General features: G+C 40.8%; 1 protein-coding gene across 1 annotated transcript; it reads left to right on the top strand.

Moving 5' to 3' along the window:
- The first annotated feature begins 5,466 nt into the window (after window positions 1–5,466).
- LOC134548087 (uncharacterized) lies at window positions 5,467–13,643 on the top strand. The gene is made up of 2 exons (XM_063392452.1): window positions 5,467–6,103; window positions 7,308–13,643. The coding sequence occupies exons 1-2, from the start codon at window positions 6,043–6,045 to the stop codon at window positions 8,396–8,398; spliced, it is 1,152 nt and encodes a 383-aa protein (XP_063248522.1). The 5' UTR covers window positions 5,467–6,042; the 3' UTR covers window positions 8,399–13,643.
- Window positions 13,644–16,655: the final 3,012 nt, after the last annotated feature.

The following is a 16,655-nucleotide window of genomic DNA, read 5'->3' as shown; positions in this document are numbered from 1 at the left end:
GGGCATGTAGTGATAGGATGAGAAGTAAAGAATACAAACTGAAAGAGGGGAAATTTAGGTTAGATATTCAGAAGAATCTTTGAGGTCCCTTCTGACTCTGTACTATTCTATGATTCTGTGACTTTATTGTTATCATCACGTGTTGCATTTTCATCAGACTTTAAATATCCCTTATTTGGCCTTTTAAGTGAAAAAGTTGAAAAGAATATAAAAACTCAGATTACTTTCAAATAGTGTAATGCTGCATGCTTTCTCAGTTGGCTTGGAATAAAAGTGAAATGTATCCTCCAGCATTAAAAATATGTCCAGTCATTAAAACAGCAGTTTGCAATGCATATTCAGATCTTTTGACACCTATCTCATGGGCCATGTGTCTCACTGGTGGAGCCAGGCTCTTCTCCATGGTGCCAAGCAATAGACAAGAGGCAGCAGGCAGAAGCTGATGCTCAGGAATTTTCACCCAAGTATGAGGAAGAAGTTAATTGTGCGGTTGCCCATGCACTGGGACAGGCTTCCCAGAGAGATTGTGGTGTCTCCCACACTGGAGATATTCAAGAACCATCTGAACACAATCCAGTGTGCCACAAGCACAGTGCAATGTGCTCTAGGATGGCCTTGCTTGAGCAAGGAATTTGGACCAGATGACCCCTTCCAACCTTTCCCATTCTGTGGTTCCGTGATTTGTGTTAGGGGTTGCCAAATCTGACAGTCCAGTGGAGGTGAGGCTGCCATGCCAATCTGACATCCCCATGCCCCTGGTGCCCCCAGCAGCAGGGCTGAGCGTGTATTCCATTGACAGCAGGTAGACATGCACATGCTGTATGGCATGTGTACCTGGAGACATGGAAAACCACATGGAGCAACATGGGCTGGGACACTAAGCACTCACACAGGCACAAACAGCACCAGGAGTCTCCTTGTACCCCTCTGGCTGATCAGGATGAAAAACTTTTTTGTATTCACACACATGCCCCTACCTACCTATTGTGTATGTGGACCCTTCCAGTAGCACAACTTGGACAGGGCACCTGTGGCTCCTGGAGGGACTGGGACAGGGGACTCTGTTGGCCTTGTGGGGCTGATGGGGCTCCTCTCGGGCTTGAGCCTCCTGCTCCTGTCATGGTGCATGGGAATCAGCCATTTATCACCATAACCTGACAGGTTGTACTTGTAGGTACCTGTAGGTACCAGGATTTAAGGTTTGAATTTTGATTTTTTTTTTTTTTAAGTGGTGATGGTGACTTGAGTGCAGACTTTAAAAATTTAAAGACACTTTTTCTCAAGTAATTACAAAATACAAAGAACCTAGGGAAAATATGCTGAATTGAAAACAGAAATAAAAACCTTAGATTAAGTAAAACTGTGAATGTGGACAGCTGTGCTCTGTAAATCCAGAATACTGACACTAGTTCTGGGATATCTGGAGAGCCGGCAAGGAAAATAGGGCCTGTGTGATAAAGGAATAATCTATGCTTGTCCTAGAGCTTGTCAGAACAAATTCACTGTTCTTTTTTCAGGGCTGTGAAGTGTGACCCTGCTCCTTGCAAATGACAGGTATGAAAGATATTGCAGAAATGAAAACCATAGCATCTTTTTTATGATACCAATATAATTTATGGAATTATAATGGAATAAATTGCAATGGAATAAAAGGACAAAGATCTCATCAAGTAACAGAAACTTATGTTTCTTGGCACACAGAGAAAAAAATGTGGAGTTATTCCTCTGGGAAAAAAATATTACAACTCTGCAAGTTTAACGTAAATGTAAATCCTAATATATGTACATCTTCAATGTGACTGCATTACTAACCAAAAAAAGGGAAACTGCAATTGTGTGAGTGTTCCTAGAATCTGACACACATTTCTTATCCAGAGTAATCTTTCTATACTATGTCTTGCTTTGTGTTGAATATAAGCAAACATGATAAACTAAAATCAGGCACACCAGAGGGCTATGATGATAATGCAAAGGTTTACATATCAAACCAGCAGGCCAAATTTTCTTCTCTTCTGCATTTTATTCAGTCTTCCAATGTAGTTTGGCTAGCGTAGCAACAGAGCAATGAAGCTGTGACTCCATCCCAGTCTGTGTCTGTGGATAAAGGAAACACTTGAAATGAAAGAGCACCTGTTCCTGACAGCTTGTTTTGAGAGATGAACAAAGGCATATGTGTCTCTGGACACCTGTAGAGCCTTTAGAGATGAACCCAACATAACTCCTCTTTTTTAGGTGTGGCATCGCATTAACTGAGGAGGAAAACAAGCCTGATTTGTTTCCCTTAACTAAATTCTGCTTTGCACAACAGACTTTTTGAAACTTAAGTAAATAGGAAATATTTGGAATTTTGATATATTTTCCATGGAAGTTAAGACAATGTCTGAAACTAGAGACCACCAAAAGAGTTTTTTATTTAAAGAAAATAAAATGTGGCTCTTGAAATATCACTTTTAAGGAGTGGTAATTACTAAATTTCTTATTCTGTTAAACTTACATGGCAAATAGTGATTTTGTTTATTTAAAAGACAAAACCACAAACCTGTTGAAATATGTATTTTCATTTACCATCTCTATATGTTATTTCTGCTGGTCTAAATGTCAAACTAAAGAACCCTGTGAGCAAAGCTAAACCACATCACACAAGCTGCCACGGCTGGGACAGGTTTGATGGAGAGCTGTTAACTGCTCCATGGCGGCCTCGCAAGCCAGGCACAGCAAGTGCGAGGCTGCAGCGAGCTGACCCAGGGGAAGATCAATGACACCAGCAGTTATCAGAAAATTTGTGTCGTGGCTGACTGTGCTAGTCAAAGATTAGCTTGTCCAAGGTTGGTTATGAAACTATTGACTTTTTCAAATATCCAAGGTATTTTGAACAGAAGCAAAACACCAATTAAAGCTCTGAACTGCAGAGACCTCAATATTTTTGTTCTAGACTTCTCTGCTTTTCTGTCTATGCATTTAGTCGGTGGTCATCACCGTAACACCTTCAAGCATGTAAAGAACACTGTGATCATTAAGTTCTTGTGCCTCCTTTTGTGTGTATTGTGATGGGTGTATATATTTCAGCCCAGATGTATTATTTGCCTAAGCCACCTGTGCAAGCACAAGATCATTGTGTTTGGGGAACAGTGCACTTCCATTGTGAGGAAATCAGTGAACTCTAAGGGCTTAGCTATAAAGTTGCTATGAAGGGAATAAGCATTTCACCTTTCACAGGGCAGCTTGACTTTTCTACAATAACCTCATCAATTCAAAGAGTCCACACTTAGGTTTTTCAAGGGACCTTTTTCTGCCACCAAAATCCTTGCCATAGTCTAATGTGTCTGCCTAATTTCTGAAGTAATTAATACCTCTTATTTCTGTTACTGTAGGGGAAAAGGTCTTTAGTTGTTTGCAGATGGATTGTATTTCATCAGCTAATCATCTGTAACTCGTTTTAAAATCATGGTGTCAATTAACATTCCTCATCCTATGTTTTATTTTTGTCTTTTTATATACAGCTTGTATTTAGCTAGCAACCTTCTGAGTGGAGTTACTTGCTTCATATAGCACTCCATTCTCCTTGATATTTTGAGTTTACTTTATATGTGCTACTAGATTTGTGGTTTATGAAAGGATATTCTAGATTTTTCCAGACTCAAGGGGTGCCTTCAGAGCAGATACCCTAAGATTTCTTTCACAGTTTTGTTGCTTACCTCTGTGTTCTCATTTTTAAGAAACCCTATGAATTTGTCAGCTCAGGTCCAAACACTCCCTCCTCTTCTGTCCAGCTTGGAAGGCCTGTAATATCTTGATGTCTGTAGATGACCACTTCCCAGAATTTTCTTCCTATTTGAAGTAGAGTAGTACTACAATCTTATGGAGACATTTTGTGGAGACCACAGGAAGTGAGATGAAATAAGATTTAAATGCACAGGCTGTAGGATACATAATGTCCCTGTAAATGTTTTTTACCTATTTTACATATTACAATTTGCAGATCTTAGTAGCATAGTTATCAAAAGACACCATACCTTGGGAAGAAACTTCACAACTGCTGGGGGAGTGCAGTATAACTAGTACCAGAAGAATAACAACCCATTTGTCCATGCCCATCTCCTGGGAAAAGGAAAGCACCTACATCAAACATGGATGTAGCAACACCCAGGAGGAGGACATGGCCATTCACAAAGCAACTTTTAACAATACAGAAATCATTATCCAAGCCCCAAAGAGTCATCCTTGGCCAGAACATTTAAATAGTGTAAAAAGTGTCCTTCCAAGAATAACTGAAGAAAAGATGTCAGGAATTCAAATTAATTACTTTGCTTTTGGCCTCTGCCACAGAAAAAATATTGCAAATTGGAGAAGCGTAGAGTCTTGAAAAAAATTTCAGTGTGAAGACAACTAAGTCCTAGTAAGAGGAGCACAGAACGAAAGATTTTGTGGCTGTGCTGGCCAACAGGAGGAGCTGCAAGGTCGACAGTAGGAACACAAGATAGAAGAGAGAAAAGAATGCTTCCTTCCTGCTAGTTTCTACCTGATATCAAATATGTGCTATATCCTCCTCCAGTATAAAGTGGAGTGCTGCAAGCATTCTGATTTACACGACATAGAAAGAGCATCACAGTTACACACACTGCCAGTGCTGACTTTCCCAGCTGTTGCCACACCAATGTCTGCTGCTGAGAGCAACTTCTGGTCTGCAGCTTGCTTTCTCTGTGCTGTGATCTTGAGGCCTGCAAGCAGCCTCAGAAGGGAAGACTGGGCAGAGTCTATTAACCCTGCATTCTCTGGGACAGAAGGATAAGTGTTTTCTAACAGCATCCCTAGATATTTGTGTGTTTGACAGCCAATGAATTATATGGAATACATGAGCCTCTCTTGCAGTTATATGTCTAGTTTTTGCTGCATGTGCAGGTTCTACCTCTAATCTCAGCATTGCCCCAGTTTCACTTCAGTTAACACTTACATATTCTCTAGACAAAAAGAAGCTGTGTATCAGACTATAAAAAAACACTGGTCTTGTGTTATTTAAATTTGAAAAATGCATAAACAAGTACATAAAATATTTGGGGGAAGTACCCATATACATAATATATATATTATATATGCAGTATGCACATATCTGTGTGTGTATGTGCTTACAAAAAATATATGTACACATATGTGATGTAAGATACAAATATGTAGTTGCCTAATTCTGGAAAATAAATGTTCTTCTTTTTGTACAGTAAAATCATAGCTGCAAAGACAACAGCATGAAGTTAGGGAAAATTAAAATAAGGTGTGGAGAAGAGACTCATTAATTGGCTCAACGGTAATCCCAGCTGCTCCAGAAAATAACTTCCGAGGCTCCAAGGTCAAGAGCATCTGTAGAGCTTTTATGTTTATTACCTGAATCTCCACCGGAGGGCAGTGCGTCCCGTCTTTTTTCTACGTATTTGATCATGAACCTTAACTTTCAAGTACCAGTAAAATGCTCTAACTTCTAAGAACTAAAGAGCACATACTCCAAACGCTCACATTCTTAGTTTTAATTTTAAGGATTACATAAGAGAACACCTGCAGGCCACTCCCTTGGGTCCTGTCACTGGTGACCACAGAGAAGAGCTCAGTGCCTGCCCCTTCTCTTGCCCTCAAGAAGAAGCTGTGAACCACCATGAGGCCTCCCCTCAGTGTCCCCTTCTGCAGGCTGAGCATTGGATGCACATGTTGTAAGGGGGACGGTCCAAAGTTTCACGTGCCTCACGACCGTTGTAAGGACAGACACCAAAGGACCCCCCAGCACAGGAGTTCTGGCCCGGACTGAGGTGGGATGTGTGCCAGGTCCCAGCCGCAGGTATGACCATGAACTGGTACGTGTGAAACAATGGGACTTCACGGTGGGCTGACCGCGCTCCCTGCCGGACTGGTCTGCCCTGTGCCTTTGCTGTACCCATCGTGCCTGTACCTGCTCCCTCAACGGACCCCGGGTTTCTCCCCACCTCTTGGCCAGCTGCCTGTCGCTTTGAAAAGGACTAGAAGAAGCCCCCACAACTTTACCGACTCTGAAATCTCCGCATGGTGAAGACAACGGATCCATTGGCAGACGCCACACCACGAGGACGTCGCTCTGCCGTTGGTAGCTATATCCCCCTGCCCCCCTTTCCTCGCTCTGTATCCTGTTTTTCCTTTCTCATTCCCTCTATCGCAAGTGTTGTTGGCACTCAATAAAGGTGCATTTGTTGTGTGATTAAACTGTTGTCCCCTCGAGTACTTTTGCACCCTGAGATCGCACGAACCTATCACGACTCCTGCTTGGATCGTGACATAAATTGGCATCACTGACAGGATTCTGACAGACAGAGGGGTAGCAAGGTTGTGTGTAGTCTGTATCAGGGGGAGGAAGATTCGCTCCAGCTGCACCTAGCCCGTCACCCCGGTGAATGTGGTTAGAAAGCAAGGGGACCTTTCTGAGTCCCGGCACACTGCACACGCCTAAGGTGTACAGGCACCCCAAACTCGATTGAGGGCTCTGTTGTCAGAATTTCACAAAAGAACTTTGAGTGCAAAAGTCGGGACTGACTACCTGGTGTTAGGGGGAGACATCCCGTGTTGTAATTGAAGGTGAACCTCCCAGGTAGATAGGTCTCTCCACCCACCCAGTGAAGAGAAGGGAAGACACAGCTCTGCTGTGTGTGTGTGTGTAACTAAACAGTGCCTCCCTGACGTGGTTTTTGATCCCTTCACAAACATGGCTGAGGACTTCATTGTAAAGGATAAAACTGCATTTTATGCCTTGTTGGCAAAATACAATGCCCGACCCTCTCCTGAGGGGGAAGAATGGGCAAAAGTTAACTGGTTTAACTTGGAGAATGTAATTGATAGGATATACTCTTTACAGCATGAAACAAGGTACAAATTGGGCAGAAATAAGAACATCCTTGTTTCAGTTTTGGGAGCTTGCCTCACAGCTGCCATAACAGAACGTAATGTGAAAATGAGTGAGGAACAAAAAATAATAGATTCCTTTCAAGATTTAGTTACAATTTTGCAGGGACAGCTAGATGAAGAAAGAAAAGATAATCTTTTACTGAAAACAGCTTTAAGAAAATTATCTGTTAAAAATTCAAAATGTGATGATCCACCTAAAGTTATTGGTGAAAAGGAATCTCCTTGTATTAATCAAATATGTCTGCAAAAAGAATTGGAATTGCCAAAAGATAAGACAGATTGGGCTGAAACTTTGATGCCTAAATTGAGACCATTAATTAAAACAGAATATAATTACATTAATGAGGAAGATTCCGACCCACATATTACAACTAAAGAAATCTCATACACAGCTACCGAATTGGCAAAACTGAAAAAGGAATTTAGTCGACTTCCACAAGAATCAGAGACAGAACATGTCTTCCAAGTGTCTCTCACCAGAGGAGATCAAATTAAATTGACAGAACAAGAAGCCAGTAAGTATTGGGAACAGGGGGTTTTCTTAACAATGGGAGACAAAGATAACCCAAGGTCCCTGACTCAATGCGTAGCTCACTGGGCAGGGGGGCTTAACCCCTTGGAAAGAGACCATTTAGCTTTAGTTGGTACCCCCAAACAGCCCCTGGAAAACACTCACAAAGCTGCCTGCTTGCAAATGATACATGATGGACCACAAATGCAATTGCCGGTAAAGCCTGAAATTATGACTCCTTTAATTCGAGGCTTGCCGGAGACCCTGAAACCCACCCTGATTCTTTTACAAAAAACTAGAGCAACAAACAGCCCACTTGATAGGTTAGACTGGTTCCTCAATAACCTAAGTGATCAACATGGTCCCTCTGATCCTGATAATACTCCCTTTTCAACCCCCTCTCAACTGCCAGATTCACAAGTGCGCTCTCCTGCGAGTGACCGTAAGGTCTGGACATGGAGCGAAGTCGCAGCAGAGTTGATCAATTATAACAGAAAGTATGGATCTGTAAATACCTCAGCAGAAAAACCCAAAACCCCTAAAAATCTTAGACACATTGTTTCTCCGGGACACAAATCAGAGAAAACCAAAGGTGTCAAACACATCATTGCTCCTAACATTACTGCTCCTAAAGACAACACTGAGAAGGGAAAATTAATTTCCAATCGCCAATATTGGTGGTCTTTAGGGCTGAGGAAGGGGGTACCCAAAGAAATAATGGATGGCTTGCCAATTAATAAATTAAGTAAAATTGTGACTAACTGGCATGTTTCTAAACCCATTGTATCACATTCTCCTGCTGTTAAACTCACTCAACCCACTGCACCCCCTCCACAGGTTTTGGGCAGCCAGCCAGAACAATCCCTTCCACCAGTTCTGGGTGCTGAGCCAAAACTGGGTGCTGAGCCAAAACAACTCCCGCTTTCAGATACTCCCGCTGTGCACCCCATGGAGTCCAAACAGTTAAACTAGACCCTCCGTCTCTCAGGGGGTGAGGGATGGAGATTGGGTGTATTTGAGAATGCTGACACATGATAAAATAACTGGAGATTTATGGATTACTGCAATTGTTGGCCCCTAAAAGTGTATTTGTTACTTCTTTAGTTGGTACTGGAGCACAAATATCTGCATTAACAATCACAGATGCCCAGAAATGTGGCAATGAGGAAACAATATTGTGTTTTAAATGCTTTAGGTACCTCTGGTGTTATGCATGTAGCTTTGATTAAACTTTTGCTGCCTGAAGAAGAGAATTTATTGACTATCAAAATGGTAGTTGGAGATATCAGAGATAGCTTAATGGGGATGGATGTTTTAGCAGGCAGACAGTGGACAGATTCAGAAGGCTGTTTATGGTCTTTAGGCATACCCCAGCTTGATATCAGGTTATTACAAGCTGCACCATCACTCCCCTTCAGTAAAATTACCAATGTGAAACAATACCCTCTTCCTTCTGGAGCTAAAGAGGGCATCAAACTTGTTATACAGGATTTTCGAGATCAAGGGGTAATACTAAACACACATTCTCCTTTTAACTCTCTTGTCTGGCCAGTTCAAAAGCCTAATGATAAGTGGAGATTGACAGTAGATTATTGCAGGCTAAATGCCACACAAATCCACTCACTGCAGCTGTGCCAAATTTAGCTGAATTAATAACATCGATTCAAGAAAAGGCTCACACCATCATGGCAACTATAGATGTTAAAGACATGTTTTTTATGATACCTATACAGCCAGAGGACATGGTCAGTTTTGCTTTCGTGTGGGAAGGACAGCAACATACCTTCACTAGACTCCCCCACGGATACTGACACTCTCCCACTCTGGCCCACCATGCTTTGGCTAGAGAATTAGAACTAATTCCTACAGCTGACAATGTAACTGTGTATCAATACACTGATGATATTCTGGTGGGGGGAGATGAAGTAGAGGTAGTGGGGGATACCCAACAGAAAATGATTTCCCACTTGGAAAGCCTTGACTTACAAATTCCCTCAGAGGAAATTCAGAAACCTTCACAGGAAGTGAAGTTTCTGGGAATTTGGTGGAAAGGAGGTATGATGTATTCCCCCTGATACCCTAACTTCCTTAGATCAAATTCAAATGCCAGAATCCACGAAAGATCTCCAGCAAGCTTTAAGATTGTTAGTGTTTTGGAGAAAACACATTCCAGACTTTTCTATCATTGCTAGACCTCTTTATGATTTGCTGAGGAAAGGGGTGAATTGGGATTGGACCCTGTCTCAGGAAAAAGCATTGCAATTGTTGATTTTTTGAAGCAACATCCCACCAAGCCCTTGTCCCTATTCATCCTACAGATCCTTTTCTAGTAGAGTGGGGATTTGCCTCCTCTGGATTGTCAGTGCACATTTGGCAACAAGGGCCAGAAGGCCCCACCAGGCCTGTTGATTTTTATTCTCGTGGTTTCAAAGATGCTGAAAAGAGAAGTTTGTGGTTTGCTTAGCTCTCGTTGAAGGGGGAAAAATAACACGGCAACAACCCATTGTTTTGAGAGACCCTTTCAAAGTTATTAAGATTTTCACCACTGGGGCTGCTGCCCCTGACGGGGTGGCCCAGAGGGCTTCAGTGAGGAAATGGTATGCTCAAATGGAACATTATTGCAACACATTTAAGATAACTGAAGGTGCTGTTAAAAACTTAGCCCTTCAAGAAACTGAGAGCTTGGGTAATAGCCATGACAAATCTGTTTCTGTGATCAAGGTAGCCCCTCCTTTTTTCCCTGAACAATCAGAAAATTCATGGTTCACTGATGCTTCTGTGAGGGGAGAGGGGAAGGTATAGAGATACAGAGCCGTGGCCCTACACAATTCCTCTGGTGAACAAATCATTACAGAGGGAGAGGGCAGTGCACAGGTGGGCGAGCTCACAGCTGTTTGGAGTGTTTTCCAACACAGAATACTTCTCTTGTCTGTATCCATACCGATTCCTATGCTGTGTGCAAAGGATGTACAGAGTGGCTCCCTTTTTGGCAACAGAATGATTGGGAGGTTAACAGAATCACAGTCTGGCAAAAGGAAAAATGGCAAGAGAGTCTAAACATTGCTAGCCAGGGAAATTTTGCCTTGGCGTGGGTTGCCTCTCATCAGACAGATGGAAATTACGCAGATGGAAATTACGCGGAACAATAGAGCAGATGAGTTAGCCAGACTGAATCCCCTGAAAAAGGAACAGATTACATAGGACTGGAATCACCTATTATAATGGCTGCATGTTAAAGGAAAGCACACAGGTGCAAAAGATTTATACAGAGAAGCTCACGCCTGTGGCTGCCCAGGTACCAGAGAAATGTGTAAATCATGCATTTCAGTCTGTGAGTAATGCCCCAAACGGCTTGAAAGACACCCTTTGGAGGATGACCCTTTGCATCTAAGAGAAAATAAAGATTTACGGGATGCGTGGCAGGTAGATTGTATTGGCCCCTTTAAGAAGTCAGGAGGTAAACATTTGGTTTTGGTAGGAGTAGAGATTGTGTCTGGGTTGGTACAGGCACAGGCTTTTAAACGAGCTACAGGAGAAAATACTGTTAAAGCATTGCAGGAATGGTTTGGAACTTTCCCCAAACCACAAGAAATTCAATCTGATAATGGGTCCCATTTCACTGTTAAAGTTGTACAGGATTGGGCAAAAGGTGACGGAATAAAATGGACTTTTCACACCTCTTATTACCCCCAAGCTAATGTTATTGTAGAAAGAACTAAGTCTCCTGAAACAATTCCTTAAACCTCAGGATGGAGGTTGGGATCTTCAGCTGTGGGAGGCTTTGAAAGCTGTGAATGACAGATGGGGTGTAAACAGGTGTCCCAAAATCACTGCTTTTTGCCCAACAACTCCAAGCATAAATACACACTGGATAATTCCTTCATACTAACTTTTCTGCCTTTTGGTGGCAGACTCTGTTGTGTTTACTTTTCACAGGAGAACTCCGAGGGACATAAAGACCACATAAAGCCATGATAAAACTGGCAATATTTTAAACATTATTGATGCTGTGGGAACAAAATTGGAAATCTTAAATAGTATTGATTTGGAAGTTCTAATGAGCAAATTGGCTGCCTCAGCTAGAGTTTTGACCAAACTGCAACACCCATCAGTGGCTGTTATCAAACATTACCAAACTGGGAAAAGATAAATGTGAATGACCACAATTTGATAATTGTCACAAAACAACGTTCCTTTGGCTCTCAGCTGTATCCAGGCTCAGTTGTTGCCTCAAATATAAGAGAAGGTGAAGAAGGCACTTTCCCTCATGAAATTCAGAAAATAATTTGGAATAGTGCCACTGATTTTGAAAAGGATTTTTAATTCTGGTGGAACTTAGTGAATTTTACTTATAATTCCATTATAAAAACATAGCCACAGCCTTTGTATTAATTATATGTAATGCTTTAGTATATTTGATATTCCCTATTATTGTTTTAAGATTGAATCATGATGGAGCTATTCTCTATCCTTTCGAGCATAGCGAATGGGCCCGTCAAATTGATGAGAAATGGCAAACTGTTAATTTGGAAACTTGCATTGTCCAAGAACAACAAGGGTTCATCTGTGAAGGTAATGCAATTAGAGCTCAGGACATTTGCCTAGATACAGAAAAAAATGTTTGTCATTTTGAAGTTTGTTTTAATGAAACTTTCGAAACAGTGCTTGTATATATAGGCCATGGTTGTGTATAAGAACTGCTTGTGATGCTTTGTTTGTAGAAGGTGTAGTGACAGATGTTAAAAATCACTCAAATTTTTGTTTTTGTAATTTTAGCAAAATTGTGGGATGTCAATTTTCCTATGTAGCTCCAGTTACTTCTTACTACCTTTTACCAATTATTACCATTTACCATTACCTTTAGTCCAATTATACACTCATTCACAAGCTCTTCCCTTCCCCTGTTGGGATGAACCTTACTTTAATAAAGCAATTATTGCTTCACCAGGACTTGATCAAAATTTTAGACATAATCAAGGAAGGTGGACAGAGAACTTTGGTAACAGTTTATCACAGCATAGAAAAAACACCATGTTTTGGAGAGAGTCAAAAAAGATGCTGAACACAAATGGTGGGATACCCTTTTTGGATGGTCACTGGTGTTTTGAACAAATTGTGTCACCCCATTATTGTTCTTTTAATTTTGGTTTTGATTGGTTTTGTTTTATCAGCAATTTTATATATCATGAATTGGAAAATAATGAAACAGGTAGAACAATTGGTTTTGATAATGGATGCACACAATTTGGTCAATAACTCTTTTACCATAGATACCCCCAAGGTTATTGGCGCAAGGAGAACTACACCAACAGTAAAATAAAGATTTTTGATGTCTATTTTAAATTGATTGCCATATTTTTGATTTTTTGTGATTTGTTTTGTTTGAATAAATTGTTTTATTGTGATTATTACTGATTGAAATTGTTTAACTGTATTATTAATTGAAATAGTTTGATTTTTTTAATGACTAATTGAATATGAATTTAATTGGAAAAAATTAAACATTTGCTTTGTTTCCTTTTTCTTTTCCCTTTTTTCTTTTTCCTACTTTTCTTTATCCCTTTCCTATACCGTACTCTGTTTTCCTGTTTTCCTGGGGTATGCTACTGACGGCTTGATGAGTCCTGAAGACTTCACCACAACGCTACTGAATCGTGCTGAGTTCTCTGGATGACAGTCATGAGTCTTGGGGTGGTGTAAGGGACGGTCCAAAGTTTCACGTGCCTCACGACCGTTGTAAGGACAGACACCAAAGGACCCCCCAGCACAGGAGTTCTGGCCCGGACTGAGGTGGGATGTGTGCCAGGTCCCAGCCGCAGGTATGACCATGAACTGGTACGTGTGAAACAATGGGACTTCACGGTGGGCTGACCGCGCTCCCTGCCGGACTGGTCTGCCCTGTGCCTTTGCTGTACCCATCGTGCCTGTACCTGCTCCCTCAACGGACCCCGGGTTTCTCCCCACCTCTTGGCCAGCTGCCTGTCGCTTTGAAAAGGACTAGAAGAAGCCCCCACAACTTTACCGACTCTGAGATCTCCCCACGGTGAAGACAACGGATCCATTGGCAGACGCCACACCACGAGGACGTCGCTCTGCCGTTGGTAGCTATATCCCCCTGCCCCCCTTTCCTCGCTCTGTATCCTGTTTTTCCTTTCTCATTCCCTCTATCGCAAGTGTTGTTGGCACTCAATAAAGGTGCATTTGTTGTGTGATTAAACTGTTGTCCCCTCGAGTACTTTTGCACCCTGAGATTGCACGAACCTATCACGACTCCTGCTTGGATGGTGACACGTGTGCGTGCAGGTCTATACTTTTAGGGACAGTCAGAGCTGACGCGAATGGCAATGTGCCTAGCAATATCTTGAAAGAGATACTTTTAGATTGGAGCAACAAAGAGACACCATGAGCATGCTTAATAAGTGCTAAAATGTGATTGCCACAGATCTTAAGGCTCCTCCAGCAAATTTTCGTGGTTATAAGAACAGGAATAATTCTACATGAAACAAATATCTTTACTGAATATGGAAATAAACACTATCAGATTTATGTATTCTATCATCTCAGTTTTATCAGATGTATCATCTGTAGAAAAATTAAATGTTGTATTTTAACTTACTTTTGTACTCATTTAGAAATTTTAAGAAGTTCAGACATATGGATACTTTATACACAGAAATTTTCATTACTCATCAGAATGGATGGGGATACCAATGCATTCTGCATATACTATGGATTGCAAGATTAAATAGGAAAAGGAAAAAATGTCAGCATGTTGACAATAACAATGAACTGGGGAAACCAAGTCAGAGGTGTTGTGATGCTGAAACTTTTTGAAGGAGAAAAAGCCATTGCGCTCCATAAAGAATATTTAATTGAGAAGGTGGACAGACTCTTTTTAGAGGTAAAAGATGGGAGGAGGCTTTAACTTATATATTAATTTATATATTTTCCTTTATTTTCTGAATCCGTGTGAGTTTGGGGAGGCAAGAAAGACATACAGCCTATTTAAGTGCTTGCTGGGATCCCCAGGAATACTACTGTAACCTCCTGTTACAAGAATGAAGATGGCGAAGTTCAAAAACAGTTGTCAAGATGAAGATGGTACCAGTTGTGGGATATCAACATTTCTTTTGTAGTTTGTGTCTATGATAACACAGAGATCTACTGACATCTAGGTGTCTGAATGCAATCAAAAACCAAAGCAGGTACTGTTTAGGAAATGAAGGAGACAGTCATCAGTCACTATGAATGCTGCCAAGCAATAAGATGGTTAGGGCAACACAAAGTTACACCTTTTGTGCATGGCAAGCCCGCATTTCCAGAGGTTTGAGTCACTCTGTGAGATATTTGTTCTGTATCTCAATAGTGTTTCTTTGTCTGTTAATCACATTCCTTTCCTTACAGCAGAGATCTGGAGATTTACTGCTGCTTCCAGCTTTTGTGCTGAAAAGGCACTATGTTTCTAAAACGAAAGTGGCTGTTTATGAAGAAAACTATTTACAGACATTCTCTTTCTGCCTATTGTAGAAACTAACTTCCTGTGTCTCTCTGCAGTCATTTAAAGTATTTCTCTGCCCGGCTGCCATAGAAGTTATTTCTTTAATCCCTCTCCCATCTCTAGCTTGAATCTGTTTATACTTCATATAAATCTGTTGTCCTTTCTCCTTTGATGAAGCAGCTCAGGTACACAGCAGAGGAGAAAAACCTTTAAATTTCCTCAGATTTAAGGCACTCAACAAATCTCCATTTTCCTGGTACTTCACCATACCCAACAACAGCAGTTAATATTGTGGACCATACTAGGGAAAGCTCCAAAAGACAATTAGCCTGAGTACCTCTCAGTAGGACAATAGGCACTTTTCTTTCAGCACATTGGGGTGTGCCAGAGCCTGGTCATGTGGGCAGTGGTGCAGAAACTGGGCAAAGAGAACCATCAGTGTCCCTGTGCTGAAAATTTCTGCAGAAGACTGCAAGATATCATGATCAGCTAAGACAGTCAAGAGGGGAGTTGAGGTATTTATTTATGCTAAAAGCTAGAAAGGTATTCTGTCTGGCAGTTCTGAACTTCATGTTTTATAATTAAAGAGTCTTGAGACTCTCCTCATTTGATAACATATTCCAGCTGTTTAGACTTTAATGAAAGATACTAGAAGACTTGCATTAACTCATAAAAGACCAGGAGTTCAGTGGCAGTCCAGAGTTCATTTATTGCAGGATTGGGGCTTTTTTGTCAAATAAAAAAGAAAACTTTAAAAAATATATTTCCACTAAGCATTATGCTGTACTCTATTATGGACTCCATAATTACACTTTATAGATTCAAGAAGAAAACACTTACTTGCAAAAACTTAATCCAGAATTAAAATAGTCCAAATATATCACAATTAATAGTATGACAAATTTTGTTCTCAGTAACTCCTTTTGAGACTATGAACTGCAGCATAAATAAGGAAAGAAGGAAAGTACATTTATTCCTAGAAAAGATTCCTGGGGTGGTTTTTTTGGTTTTTTTTGTTTTATTTTGATTTGTTTTGTTTTGATTTGTTTTTCTTTGTTTGTGTTTGTTTGTTTTGTTTTGTTTTTAGGATGGATTTAATCACTAAGGACAACAACCAAAGCTTTTGTCCTGATCATTCTTGTGAGAGTTATTTTATATTAGAATTTTCATTTGGGGTCCTTAAAAGAACTGTGACTTTAGATACATCTGAAAAAAAAATACCAATAAAACTGATGTTTTAATGGACTTTGCCAGGTCATAGCACCTTAAATTAGCTTTTTTAGAGGATTTTGTCAGGTCATTGAAAAAGATTTTGTTACTTTTTTTGCAGAAAAGGTACACTAGCTTGTATTTGCCAATGTATTTGTGACAATTCAGGCCAGAAATTCTTCACTAATGTACTCTTCTACTCTTTAAAACTGTGAGCTTTAAAGAGTAGATTAGCTGCTGCCTGAGAAATTAAAAAACCCCAGCAACAGTGAATTGCCCTGCCCCAAGTGGACACTTGCTGCTCCAACAGTAGCAGTCTTTGAGAGAGATAGGTGATGGAAAAATGAGACTAGATGTGAGAAAATATGTCAGAACTGGAATTAATAATTATTTGTTTTGAAGCACAATGGATGAACACAAGCATCTGGAGTGATTTGCTGAAGGGCAAGACAAGCTCATCTTTACCTGAATCGTGAGAGATTGCTTGGTTAGGGGGGTTGGGCATGATGACCTCCAGAGGTC

Source organism: Prinia subflava, chromosome 3, assembly GCF_021018805.1.
Source record: "Prinia subflava isolate CZ2003 ecotype Zambia chromosome 3, Cam_Psub_1.2, whole genome shotgun sequence".
Classification (NCBI taxonomy): domain Eukaryota; kingdom Metazoa; phylum Chordata; class Aves; order Passeriformes; family Cisticolidae; genus Prinia; species Prinia subflava.
The sequence above is the reverse complement of the archived record's forward strand: the minus strand, read 5'-3'. Positions and strand labels throughout refer to the sequence as shown.